Genomic DNA, 13,233 nt, shown 5'->3' with positions numbered 1-13,233 from the left:
GCTCAGCTCGGGGTAACCTGCCGCGGAGGATTCCTCAGGCCCTGCTGGGCCGATTTGCATAATTTTTTTTTTGTTACACGCAGCTAGCACTTTGCTAGCTGCGTGTAACTTACGATCGCCGCCGCTCCCCGCCGATTCGCCGCAACCCGCCGCGACAGAGGGTGTCCCCCCCCCGAGACCCGTGCGCTGCCTGGCCAATCAGTGCCAGGCAGCGTCGAGGGGTGGTTCGGGACTCCCTCTGACGTCACGACGTCGATGACGTCGGTGACGTCATCGCGCCCGTCGCCATGGCGACGGGGGAAGCCCTCCTGGAAATCCCGTTCAGAACGGGATTTCCGGATGGGTATATGCGCCGGCGGCGATCGGCGCATTCGGGGGGACGCCGCAGGGAGGGGGGAAGCATGTAGCTAGCGCTAGGCTAGCTACATGCTAAAAAAAAAAAAAATAATGCGAAAAAACACCCTCCCTGCCGTGCGCAGCATTTTTTTATAACGGCAGGGAGGTTAATAAAAAAAGAAAAAAAATACAATAAAAAAAAAACAAAACGTAAATATTTACCTAAGGGTCTAAACTTTTTAAATATCCATGTAAAGATTAAATATTACTATTTTTTTTTTTTTATTATAAGCTTCAAAATAGTGATGGATGCAAAACGGAAAAAATACACTTTTATTTCCAAATAAAATATTGTCACCATACATTGTGATAGGGACATAATTTAAATGGTGTAATACCCGGGACTATTAGGCAAATACAATACGTGGGTTTTAATTATGGAGGCATGTATTATTTAAAACTATAATGGTTGAAAATTGAGAAATACTGATTTTTTTTCCGTTTTTTCTTATTCTCCCTGTTAAAATGCATTTACTGTAAAGTGGCTCTTAGCAAAATGTACCACCTAAAGAAAGCCTAATTGGTGGTGGAAAAAACAAGATATAGATCAGTTCATTGTGATAAGAAATGATAAAGATATAGGCGAATGAATGGGAGGTGAAAATTGCTCGAATGCATAATGTGAAACATGACTGAGGGCTGAAGTGGTTAAGGTGCCCATTAAAGTGAATGTTTACCATTTTAAAAATAAAAAAGTCAAATACTCACCTAAGGAGAGGGAAGGCTCGGTCCTAATGAGCCTTCCCTCTCCTCTCCCGGTGCCCGGTCCCATGCAGGATCCCCCGTGGCAGTATTCGACCAGTTCGGTCAAATACTGCCACTTCCGCAGCCGAAGGGAGGTTTCAGAAGCCTTCGGGAGCACTCGGGCTTCCGTGGACGGGCCGCTCCATAGTACGCATGCACGAGCGTCCTCTATGACGCACTCGCGCGTGCGTAGTATGGAGTGGCCCGTCTTCGGAAGCCCGAGTGCTCCCGAAGACCTCCGAAGTCCCTGCGGCGGCGGACGCGAACGGGGGAGCCAGCGCAGCACCGAGGACACCGGGAGAGGAGAGGGAAGGCTCATTAGGACCGAGCCTTCCCTCTCCTTAGGTGAGTATCTGACTTTTTTATTTTTAAAGCGGTACCCACTGGCTTTAACGGTACAATGTTTTCACTATATGCGATCTTTCAATGATCAAAACTTACCTGAAGGTAATTATCGAGTGTTCACATTTACTGAAGATTCTTTCTTTAGATTTGATCGTAAAATCCACCTTTTGGATCGATTTTATCCAATTAAGCAATCGACCAAAGATTCGTTTCTTATCGATTGCCTTGATAAACGGTGACATTTCTATACAATTTGATCATTCAAATCGCATCAAGAGATCGCATTTAGTGAAAAAAATTGTACCGTTAATGGGCACCTTTACAGAGTACCTCTGGTAAAAAAGACAGTGTCTGTCATGTTTACAGTAAATTACAGAACTATAACCGAATGTGTAGGAAAAAAAAAAAGTCTAAAATACCGCACGTGGTAAATTAAATTAATTTGAACCAAGCTGGTCTTGGTGAATTATTATTATTATTAATGTATAAACTGCCGACATGTTCCGTGGCGCTGTGCAAAGCAAGAAACAAACATGGGGTACAAAATAATATACACAATGGAATACACCAATACACAAAATACAGAATCCATACAAAATACAGAATTGGCAATTAGAGAGACAAAAGTAACACAATGAATAAAATGAATACCACATTCCACTACCATAGAGGCAAAGGAGGCAATTGCCCCAGGGCCCCAGAGCCTGTAGGGCCCCCCAGTGGCTACAAGAGGAAAACATTTTTTTTCAAAAAGACCTTATAGTTTTTGAGAATATCGATTTTAAAGTTTCAAAGGAAAAAAAATACACATTTAAAAACCCGCCGACTTTAACGGTTAATAGCAAATCCACCTTAAATGCTAGAAGCCCTAAATTTGCAGGATATATTAAGGAGATTGTTGGGAATAAGAGGAAAAAATAATTTTTCAAAAAGACCTTAAAGTTTTTGAGAAAATCGACTTTAAAGTTTCGAAGGAAAAAAGTATACTTTTAAATGCGGTAAATGTCACTTTTAGTAGCAAACCTAACGGTAGTGTAATTGTACATGTATCAAAAGAAAGAGCAATACATTTCCTGACGGGTTTTCCAGGGGGTCCATACGCAAGCACAGCGCTTTGGCCAGGGATCGCTATACAGCCGCAATATGGCTGTATGAAGTATCTGTTGGGGGGCCCCCCAGGTTTATTTTGCCCTGGGGCCCCGTTGTTGCTTAAACTGGCCCTGGACACAAAAGGGTGAGAGAGCAGTGCCCTTGCGAGCTTACAATCTACAGGAATGGGGGGGGGGGGAGGGGAGCAAGAGGAGGGGTAGTATACAGTGTTTCAGGGAGGGTAGGTACAACACAAGAATGGGTCTACATGAAAAGGGCGCCGGTAAAAAAGGGCGCCTGGTGGAGCCCATATATACTAACTTCGGCTACAAAAAAAGGTGCCTGGTGTAGCCCATATAAACTTCGGCTACAAAAAAGGCACCTGGTGTAGCCCATATAAAAACTTCGGCTACAAAAAAGGCGCCTGGTGTAGCCCATATAAACTTCGGCTACAAAAAAGGCACCTGGTGTAGCCCATATAAAAACTTCGGCTACAAAAAAAAGGTGCCTGGTGTAGCCCATATAAACTTCGGCTACAAAAAAGGCACCTGGTGTAGCCCATATAAAAACTTCGGCTACAAAAAAGGCGCCTGGTGTAGCCCATATAAAAACTTCGGCTACAAAAAAACTCCGGGATGTGTTAATTACTATTCCCCCTCCAGGCCGCCATGGATAGTGGGGGAATGAAATAATTCGGCTTACAGTGCTTGTAGCCCATATAAAAACATAGGCTACACAAAATGCAATAATATGGGCTACAAAGGGGCGCCCTACTGTAGCCGAAAAAAATACGGGCTACAAAGGGGAGCCCGCTTGTAGCCGAAAACCTTGTAGCCGAAAAAATATGGGCTACAAAGGGGAGCCCGCTTGTAGCCTATATCAAAACTCGGGCGCCCTTTTCTACACCTTGTAGCCCATATTTCCAGAAATAACATTGATGTCTATGGCGGCGCCCTTTTCATACAGGCAGCTCGGGCGCCCTTTTCAAGAACCGATCCCCACAAGAATACCTGATAGAGTGAAGTGTGGACTGCTGCTGGACCCCTCTGATAATGATAGAGGGTCTTCCCCGGAGCTGCAGGCGGATAGAAACCCCAGCTGGGCTTTTTCTTTCTCTTTACACAGCGCTTGTGTGAAACCAAATCCCGACTCTGAACCAACATTGCAGCGAGTGTCATATAAGCTTTCACAAGATGACATCCAGATAGGCGCCGGTCTAATGGACAACACAAGGAGTATTTCAATTAAATGACTAATATCTAAAATGAATATGCTATCTAAAGCTGGCCGTACACTGGTCAATGTGGCCAGGGCCAATGCTAGACTTTTTGCCGCCTGACGTAATACATTGTGAGGATGCCCAGGCCCCCATGTGTGTGTGCAAAGCTGGACCGGAGAGGAGAGACACTTCGGACTGTGCATTGCAGGTACTGGCACTACGCTTACCTCCCTCTGCTTCCTCCTCCCTACTGGCCCGCAGCATCTGATCCCCATGATGCCAGGTGTGTGCTGCACCGGCGCCACATCAATCACTCGCTCTCAGCAGATTAGCGATGGGATCACCAGCCACAGTCCTGCTTCCTCTCTGACTACAGCGGCACCTCATGTGACCCAGCAGCACGTAACAGGTCACATGAGGCACCAATGTAGCCATGCATACGGGTCATTGGACGGGCAAATGGAGATCCCATCGCTGGAACGCTGAGAGCAGGTGAGTGAAGCGGCGCCGTGCATCTAGGGAGGTGGAGACGACGAATGAGAGGGATATTTGGGGAGGGGAGCCGCCTCTTGCTGCCCTCTAATTGTTATCGCCCTGAAGCACATGATTCACAATGCCTCTTGGAAGAACCGCCCCTGGATGTGGCCAACAGATAGATTCCCCCTCTGATCAGATGTTCTGAGAGGGATCTATCTGATGGAATCCCTCCACTCACTGTTTACAGATTTTCAAAAGCTTTTAGCATTAAATTGAAAATTTGCACTTAATGCCTGACCCCAGGTTTCTCAGTAACCCCCCCCCCCCCCCCCTCCCAGGCCTTGCAGAGTCAGAGTGTAGGGGCAGCGGATTGTCTGCCGGCGCTTCCTCGTGTCTTCTCTCCTCCACCCAGGCTTTTTCCTATCTTTTCACTCCAGGAGAGCTTTGTGACCTTGTTGCTAGAGGTCAAACACTAGGGACACCATGGCACATACCTTACTTGACCACTAGAGGCCACCAGTGTTTGGCCACTAGTGTTTGTCACATGACACATAGCTCCTGGGAGAGAAGACACAGGAGGAAGCACCGGCGGGCAGGTGAGAGAAGCAGGTGAGAGAAGCTCTGCTGCTGCTTCGGTCACAATGAAATTTAACTCCGCCGGCGATGTGCTCCTGACCCACTGTCAACTGAGCTACATCATCCAACTGAGGCGATCAACCAAATAGATCAATTTTCATCGTGAATCATTTGCAGCATCCCTGTCCAGCAGAGTCGATGAAATGATCGAATCAGCCAGATATTGATAAAAAATATTGACCAGTGTATGGCCACCATGAGATAAACAGATGAGGAGAGCTAAAGCAGCGCATATTGAAGCGGCTTTACGCAAGTGTTTTGCGTCACTCCCATCATACATGCAACGACTACATTTCCTGTTACACAAGCGATGTAGGTATTGTATATACTGTATATATCGCTAGTTACGCACATTACGCAAAGCATTATGCAATCGGCGTGCGTTTAGCGTGTGCGGCCTGCTGCTCCCCACATGATCACACTTACCTCTCTGCAAACCAGCCGCCATCTTTCTCAAGGTCAAAGGTGAACTTACTGCTGCTTGCAGAAGCCTGGAAAAAAAAGATATTCATAGATTTATCATCAAGACAGCTGCACAGAAAACTAGAGCCTAAGTAGAGCAGTGGTCCAGAGTACCAATCAGGCTTTAAAGTAAAAATAAATAAATAAATAAATAAATAAATCTGATACTTATCTATGGTGATGGATGGCTCTGGGTGTACATTAAAAAATAGAGCTGAAAAAAAATGGATGCAGGGTGATGCCAATAACGACATCTTTCTACTAAGCTTATTTAATGTCTTAGAAATGTCCTATAACACTAAATAACCTTAGTAGCAAGATGCCATTACCAGCATCTAGCATACATTACCTGGTCCTGGCGATCGCATCTCCCCAACTTCCACATGGTGATTGGCTGGCTGCAGGACAGCTGCAAACTAACTAGTAAGTGGCAGAGGCGTAGCTATGGGTGGGCAAAGGGGGACACATGTCCCTGGGTGCAGAACTAAGGGCACACAGAACAGTCACTACACCCCCGCCCCCCCACCCCCCGGCGCGAGAGCCATCTTGCTGGCTGCCTGAATTGCTTCTGCTTCTCTTCCTCCTTCTGCAGGGGAGTGCAAAAGCGTTAACAGCAGCAGAAATAGTGGTGCACATCTGGCTATCTAAAGGGGGGGCACATCTGGCTATTTAAAGGGGGGCATATCAGGCTGAACAGGGGATGGGGGCATATATGGCTATACATGTACAGCATTTGTACATTTGACTCCACCCATGACCACGACCATATCCTGACGTGTGGCCATGCCCATTTTGTCTGGGGGGGGGGGGCACAAAAACTGTCTATGTCCCTGGTAACTGAAAACCCTAGCTACGCCACTGGGTAGTGGAGGAGACCCCATGGCTCAGGACCATGTATTGTATACTTACACCTCTGCCTATTCTCACTCTACCTATGCCTAGCCCTAAGACCCCCAGGTGCCTAACCACTCCATACCTGCTGCTTAACACTAACCACTCCAACCCCGCTGCCTAACCAATCCACCCCCATGCCCAACCCCCTGCCTAATTAAACCTACTCCCAGCCACTAGAGGCGGCAAAAGTAAAAGCTGCATATAGCAGCAAGGAGGTTAAATTACGATGGAGCCCCAATAAATAGCTCCAACTATTCATTGGGCAGCATCATTTAACCTCCTTGCCGCCTATTGCAGTGCCATTTTTATTTCGCACTTGTCCTGTGCCATTTTTATCTGCTCTGGATCCTACTGAGCCTTTGCTGACCCCTTGTTCCAATGCTGTCATCCCCTTCCACATATACGACTAACTGGTGAACACGCCTTTGCACGCGCAATACAAAGCCGCCACTCTTCGAGAGCACTCAGTCTCCCAAATCCTTCCGAGGGCTCCCGGAGGTAGTGTAGCTTCATCAGGGGACAGCACTGGAACAAGGGAACCGAGAGGGGACCAGGGGAGGAATGGGATGACTCAATAGCATCCAGAGCCTTCCCTTTCCGTAGGTAAGTATCTGTCTTTTTTTTTTTCTAACATATTTGCTTTTACCGTTAACAAAAAAAAAAGTATTCTTATTGGCCGCTCTGAGCAACAGCTCCACTTTTGTCCCAGTTTTCTTTCATACTAATCGCGGTGACTAAGCTGCCCGTGTGACATGGGCCTACGGTTTGGTGTTACGCACACAGCTGAGTGAACTGATGTCAAGCAGAGAGTCAGCCTTTCTGGGCAGGGATAATGGGGATGATGTATCCAGGCGTCCTTCCTGTTCCGTGGTTTGTGTGGTAGGTGTGGCATCTTCTGCGAATACCTGACAATGACAATGTGCAGAAAATGACACTTATAGATGGAGATACGTGAAAAATGACACATGTGCACAGAGCCGGTCACAGAATACAATGCACCTTTCTGTAATACGGTATCTGGAGTGCACTAGAATTCGCAGCCATCGTCTATCTTTTGTCTTACAGAGTTAAATACAGTAAATCCCTGGCTCAACACCGCTGGGAATTACCTAGTAATTATAGCCATCTATGCCCTTCAATGTAAGGAAAGCTTTCAAGCCCTCTATAAAGAGAGTCTGAAGCCCCAAAAAATACCTCTCTTCACTTGCCAGTTTTCTTAAAGAAACTTTGTAACCTCAAAAACCTCCCTTGGGGGGTACTCACCTCGGGTGGGGGAAGCCTCCGGATCCTAATGAGGCTTCCCACGCCTTCCTCTGTCCCACGGGGGTCTCGCTGCAGCCCTCCGAACAGCCGGCGACAGAGCCGGCTGTAGCTTCAATATTTACCTTTGCTGGCTCCAGCGGGGGCGCTGTGGCGACTTTCGGCACGGAAATAGACGGAAATACCCGATCTCCGTCGGGTCCGCTCTACTGCGCAGGCGCCGGAAACTTGCACCTGCGCAGTAGAGCAGACCCGACGGCGATCGGGTATTTCTGCCTACTTCGGCGCCGACAGCCGTCAGAGCGCCTGCGCAGGAGCCAGGAAGGTAAATATTACGTCACCGCTGCACGGAGGGCTGCAGCGAGACCCCTGACGGATGGAGGACGGCGTGGAAAGCCTCATTAGGATCGGGAGGCTTCCCCCACCCGAGGTGAGTACCCCCCAGGGGCCGTTTTGTCGTTACAGTTCCTCTTTAAAGGATACCAGTAGTGACATGTGACATGATGAGATAGACATGTGTATGTACAGTGCCTAGCACACAATTAACTATGCTGTGTTCCTTTTTTTCTTTCTCTGCCTGAAAGAGTTAAATATCAGGTATGTAAGTGGCTGACTCAGTCCTGACTCAGACAGGAAGTGACTACAGTGTGGCCCTCACTGATAAGAAATTCCAACAATAAAACACTTTCCTAGCAGAAAATGGCTACTGAGAGCAAGAAAGAGGTAAAAAGGGGAATTTCTTATCAGTGAGGGTCTCACTGTAGTCACTTCCTGTCTGAGTCAGCCACTTACATACCTGATATTGAACTCTTTCAGGCAGAGAAAGAAAAAAAAGGAACACAGCATAGTTATTTGTGTGCTAGGCACTGTACATACCCATGTCTATCTCATCATGTCACATGTCACTTCGGGTATCCTTTAAGCAATAAGATCATAGCTGAAACGCTGCATTCCCGCAGCAGAACAATGTATTCATATACCCCCAAATCCCCGGGGCAAAATTCGGGGAACTTCCTGCCTGGTAGAGGCAGAGCTTTGCGCTGTAGCTCTGTCTCTGCTGGAGTCAATCTCTGCCGATCTCTGCCTCTCCCCACCCCTCTGTGTCTTCTTTCACTGAGAGGGGCGGGGAGAGGAGGGGAGAGGCGGAGATTGATTCCAGCAGAGGCAGAGCTACAGCGTAAAGCTCTGCTTCCCCCGGTCAGCTCTGCCGATCTCTGCCTCTCCCCACCCCTCTCAGTCTTCTTTCACTGAGAGGGGCGGAGAGAGGTGGAGATTGATTCCAGCAGAGGCAGAGCTACAGCGTAAAGCTCTGCCTCCCATGGGCAGCTCTGCCGATCTCTGCCTCTCCCCGCCCCTCTCATTCTTCTTTCACTGAGAGGGGCGGGGAGAGGTGGAGATTGATTCCAGCAGAGGCAGAGCTACAGCGTAAAGCTCTGCCTCTCCCGGCAGCTCTGCCAATCTCTGCCTCTCCCCGCCCCTCTCAGTCTTCTTTCACTGAGAGGGGCAGGGAGAGGCGGGGAGAGATTGATTCCAGCAGAGGCAGAGCTACAGCGTAAATCTCTGCCTCCCCCGGGCAGCAAAATCTACAACCTGGAAAGTTGTGGAATTTTGCCCCGGGATTTGGAGGTATAAATCCATTGTTCTGCCTCGGGAATGCAGCGTTTCAGCTATGATCTTATTGCTTAAGAAAACTGACAAGTAAAAAGAGGTGTTTTTTTTAAGGCTTCAGACTCTCTTTAAATGCAGATATAGAATTTGCCATAACTATTTCCTGTGGTTATACATTCCACATTTTAATCACTCTTACTGTAAAGAACCCTTTCCTAAATAGATTGCAAAAACATTTTTTCCTCCATGCGCAGATCATGTCCCCTAGTCCTTTGAACAAGTGTAGAGACACAAAAATTATCTGCCCTTGGATATATTTATACTTATTAATTAGATCTCCTCTTAGGTATATTTTCTTCAGTCTAAATAAGCCCAGTTTATCTAACATTTCTTGGTAAGTGAGACCTTCCATCCCTCTGGTCAGTTTTGTTGTGCATCTCAGCACATGCTCTAAAACTGCAATATCTTTCCTGTAACAGAACTGAATTACATATTCCAGCTGTGGCCTTACTGGAGAGCTGAACAGGGGCAGTATGATGCTAGCATACCGAGTTTTTATTACCCTTTTAGTAGATCCCAAAAATTGTATTTGCTTTAGCTGCAGCTGCTTGGCATTGACTACGATTATCTTATGGCACTGGAGACTCAGGTTCAAATCCTGTTCGGCACACTATTGGCATGGAAATCGTAAATTCTCTGAATGTCTGAGTTTCTTCCAAGTGCTTTGGTCCACATTCACATAGACTATTTCTTCTTTTATTAAATCAAATTCACATAACAGAGCTATGATCCCAGAATAACCTGAATATTGGGAGGAAATGAATTAAAACTGAACTGCAGCACATTTGACAAACATTAAGTATGGTCAGGTCGAGCAAGAGACAGATCTCTCTCTGACAGAATCTGATTGGAGGGAGATCTGCTGCCTGTTCATACACCGCAAGCCGATTCCCGAGAAATTTCAACATGAATTGGCCTAGTGACGCGGCATTGGCCGGCTCCATCGCTGCCCCCCTAATGTGAATATTTTACTTGTCCACTGTTCAGATGCTCGATTGGCCACCAAGTCGAGTGATCTATGGGCACCTTTAGTGACAACCAAATGACCCCTTTTCCAGATACCGAAACTGTATCTGAGAATAGTTATCGATAAACAATCGAATTAGCGACTAATCAATTCATTATTCGCTGATCTCTACTTACCAAGCTTCGAGTCTCTCTGAAAAGAAATGAAAACAGGATCTGCACTGGTAGGGCCATCAAAGACACGAGGACTCCAATCAAAATACTTTCCCATGTAACCAGAGGCTGCAGTCCCAGAGGAGAACTGGGGCAGAAGAGGAAGAAATACATCTTGTTACTGGACAATGGCATTAGCAGCAAGAAGTACAGTAATTCAGGCAGAAAGAGACAAATATTGAGACAGCCATTGTTGACCTCTCCCACTTGTCTGCGTGTAAATTTTTGTGCACCTTCTTGTGTGTTACAACGCACAGGTTTTGCCACAGTATATTACTGACAATGAGAAACCATACTTGATGTGTGAAATTATGTTGCACTGCTGTACGTTTTTTTCCCCACATATGAAATTCGCATTTAAAGTGAACCTCCGGACTAAAAATCGACTCAGCAGCACTAAAAAGGTTTGGTGTTTCTTTAACAGTTTCACAGTATCAGAACTTTGATTCTCTTATACAAGCCTCATTTTTAACTGCACAGAAGAAAACTGCCCGGGCTTTTTTTCCCTGATGGTGTGCAAAGCATGATGGGATTTCTGATGTTGTTGTTCTCATTCTGCTGTTTTGGTGCAATTTTTTTTTTTTACATTTTGAATTTGACATTTGAAGCCTAGTGCACACAGCTGGCAGGGGTTATCAGGACAAAGGACAGTGGAACTGTGTCTCATGCTCCCTGTCACCTCCTTTCAACCAAAAAGATGGCAGCCCCCATGACAAAGATGGCTGCCCCCATGAATAACAAACATTTGCCTGTTCTTTTAAAGCAGGGTGGGTAAATGATTATATTACCTATCTATTCTAATTAACATAACTAATGTAACTTAATAACAGTATATTTGTTTAGGCTGAAGTTCCCCTTTAAGGAGGAACTGCAGTAAAAATAACATAATGAATAAAATTGCTTATTTTTTTTTACAATATTCATTATATAGATTATTCAGTCAGTGTTTGGCCGTTGTAGAATCTTTCCTCACCTTAATATACATTCTGAAATTTATCACAGGCGACATCTTTACTGCTGGCAGGTGGTGTCTGCAGAAGGAGATACAGCTTGATTGCCAGTTGGAAACCCCTGTTATTTCCCACAATGCAACAAGGTTCACAGACAGCAAACTGTCAGGACGATGGTCATTACATCACAATGTGGGAGAGGTTTCACCGCAATATCAGCCACACAGCCACACAGCCCCCCCTCAGGATCTACCGTTTTTTTTGGACTATAGGATGCTCCTGACCATAAGACGCACATAGGTTTAGAGGATATAAACCAGTGGAAAATATATATATACTAAACCTGGTGCATCTATGGTGAAGGGGTATCTTGTAGATTATGCCCCCTTTGTACCTCATGCCCTCTTTTACCTCTCTTGTCTCTCCTCTGTGTCCTCTTTGTGTCCCCATGTCCTCCATTTGTCCCCTTGTGTCCTCCTCTGCATGGGTACTGTACAGGGAGTCCCCGACATAGCAGGGGCAACAGCCTTAGTGAACACACCAGTGAATATGCCTTTACATAACCCACCCCCAATAAAAAAAAACAATAGGCGTCCTACTGGGCGGAGTATGCGGCGGACCTGGCGATGGAACTTTCTGATTAGCGTGCAAGATTTTTATTTTTATTCTCATGGCAGCGAGTTTTGACAACTAATTAGTGATATACAAAATATATTAAAGCACATTGGCACAACTGTAGATTATTTAGGTAGATATCTCATAGTTAGTGGAAATTTTTTAATAATAAACCTGTGCTCAAATAAAAATCTTTTGTAAGTCTACAGAGATTTCGTCATTGAGGTAAGATACCTCATTATATATTTTTTCGTTTTTAAACTGGTTTTAAAGGGACACTTAAGTCAAACAAAAAAAATGAGTTTTACTCACCCAGGGCTTCCAATGGCCCCCTGCAGCTGTCCGGTGCCCTCGCCGTCTCCCTCCGATCCTCCTGGCCCCACCAGCAGCCACTTCCTGTTTCGGTGACAGGAGCTGACAGGCTGGGGACGCGAGTGATTCTTCGCATTCCCAGACACAATAGCACCCTCTATGCTGCTATATGGTATATGATATATGCTATAGCAGCATAGATGGCGCTATTGTGGCCAGGAACGCGAAGAATCACTCGCGTCCTCAGCCTGTCAGCTCCTGTCACCAAAACAGGAAGTGGCTGCCGGTGGGGCCAGGAGGATCGGAGGGAGATGGCGAGGGCACCGGACAGCTGCAGCGGGCTATTGAAAGCCCCAGGTGAGTAAAACTCATTTTTTTGTTTGACTTAAGTGTCCCTTTAAAAGCTTTTATCCAAATCAGGGCGCCTCTTTCCCCTTATTGTGCATAGTGTATACCCCCGTATATACAGTGGAGGAAATAATTATTTGACCCCTCACTGATTTTGTAAGTTTGTCCAATGACAAAGAAATGAAAAGTCTCAGAACAGTATCATTTCAATGGTAGGTTTATTTTAACAGTGGCAGATAGCACATCAAAAGGAAAATCGAAAAAATAACCTTAAATAAAAGATAGCAACTGATTTGCATTTCATTGAGTGAAATAAGTTTTTGAACCCTCTAACAATAAAAGACTTAATACTTAGTGGAAAAACCCTTGTTTGCAAGCGCAGAGGTCAAACGTTTCTTGTAATTGATGACCAAGTTTGCACACATTTTAGGAGGAATGTTGGTCCACTCCTCTTTGCAGATCATCTCTAAATCCCTAAGGTTTCGAGGCTGTCTCTGTGCAACTCTGAGCTTGAGCTCCCTCCATAGGTTTTCTATTGGATTAAGGTCCGGAGACTGACTAGGCCACTCCATGACCTTAATGTGCTTCTTCTTGAGCCACTCCTTTGTTGCCTTTGCTGTATGTTTTGGGTCATTGTCG

The 13,233-nt window shown here is 45.9% G+C and overlaps 1 protein-coding gene across 1 annotated transcript in view; it reads right to left on the bottom strand.

The window, feature by feature from the left end:
- The window catches only part of LOC137540937 (polycystin-1-like), a 228,347-nt gene that overhangs the window by 72,137 nt on the left and 142,977 nt on the right, over positions 1-13,233 (bottom strand). The window contains exons 36-39 of the mRNA XM_068262113.1: positions 10,334-10,457; positions 7,042-7,167; positions 5,333-5,397; positions 3,585-3,790 (exon numbers count right to left, since the gene is read on the bottom strand). Of these exons, the coding sequence (XP_068118214.1) occupies positions 3,585-3,790; positions 5,333-5,397; positions 7,042-7,167; positions 10,334-10,457 (521 nt within the window). The remainder of the gene's footprint in view (positions 1-3,584; positions 3,791-5,332; positions 5,398-7,041; positions 7,168-10,333; positions 10,458-13,233) is intronic.

The sequence above is a fragment of the Hyperolius riggenbachi genome, chromosome 12 (genome assembly GCF_040937935.1).
Source record: "Hyperolius riggenbachi isolate aHypRig1 chromosome 12, aHypRig1.pri, whole genome shotgun sequence".
In the NCBI taxonomy this organism is placed as follows: Eukaryota; Metazoa; Chordata; class Amphibia; order Anura; family Hyperoliidae; genus Hyperolius; species Hyperolius riggenbachi.
Note: the sequence above shows the minus strand (reverse complement) of the source record. Positions and strands in the feature narration are given on the sequence as shown.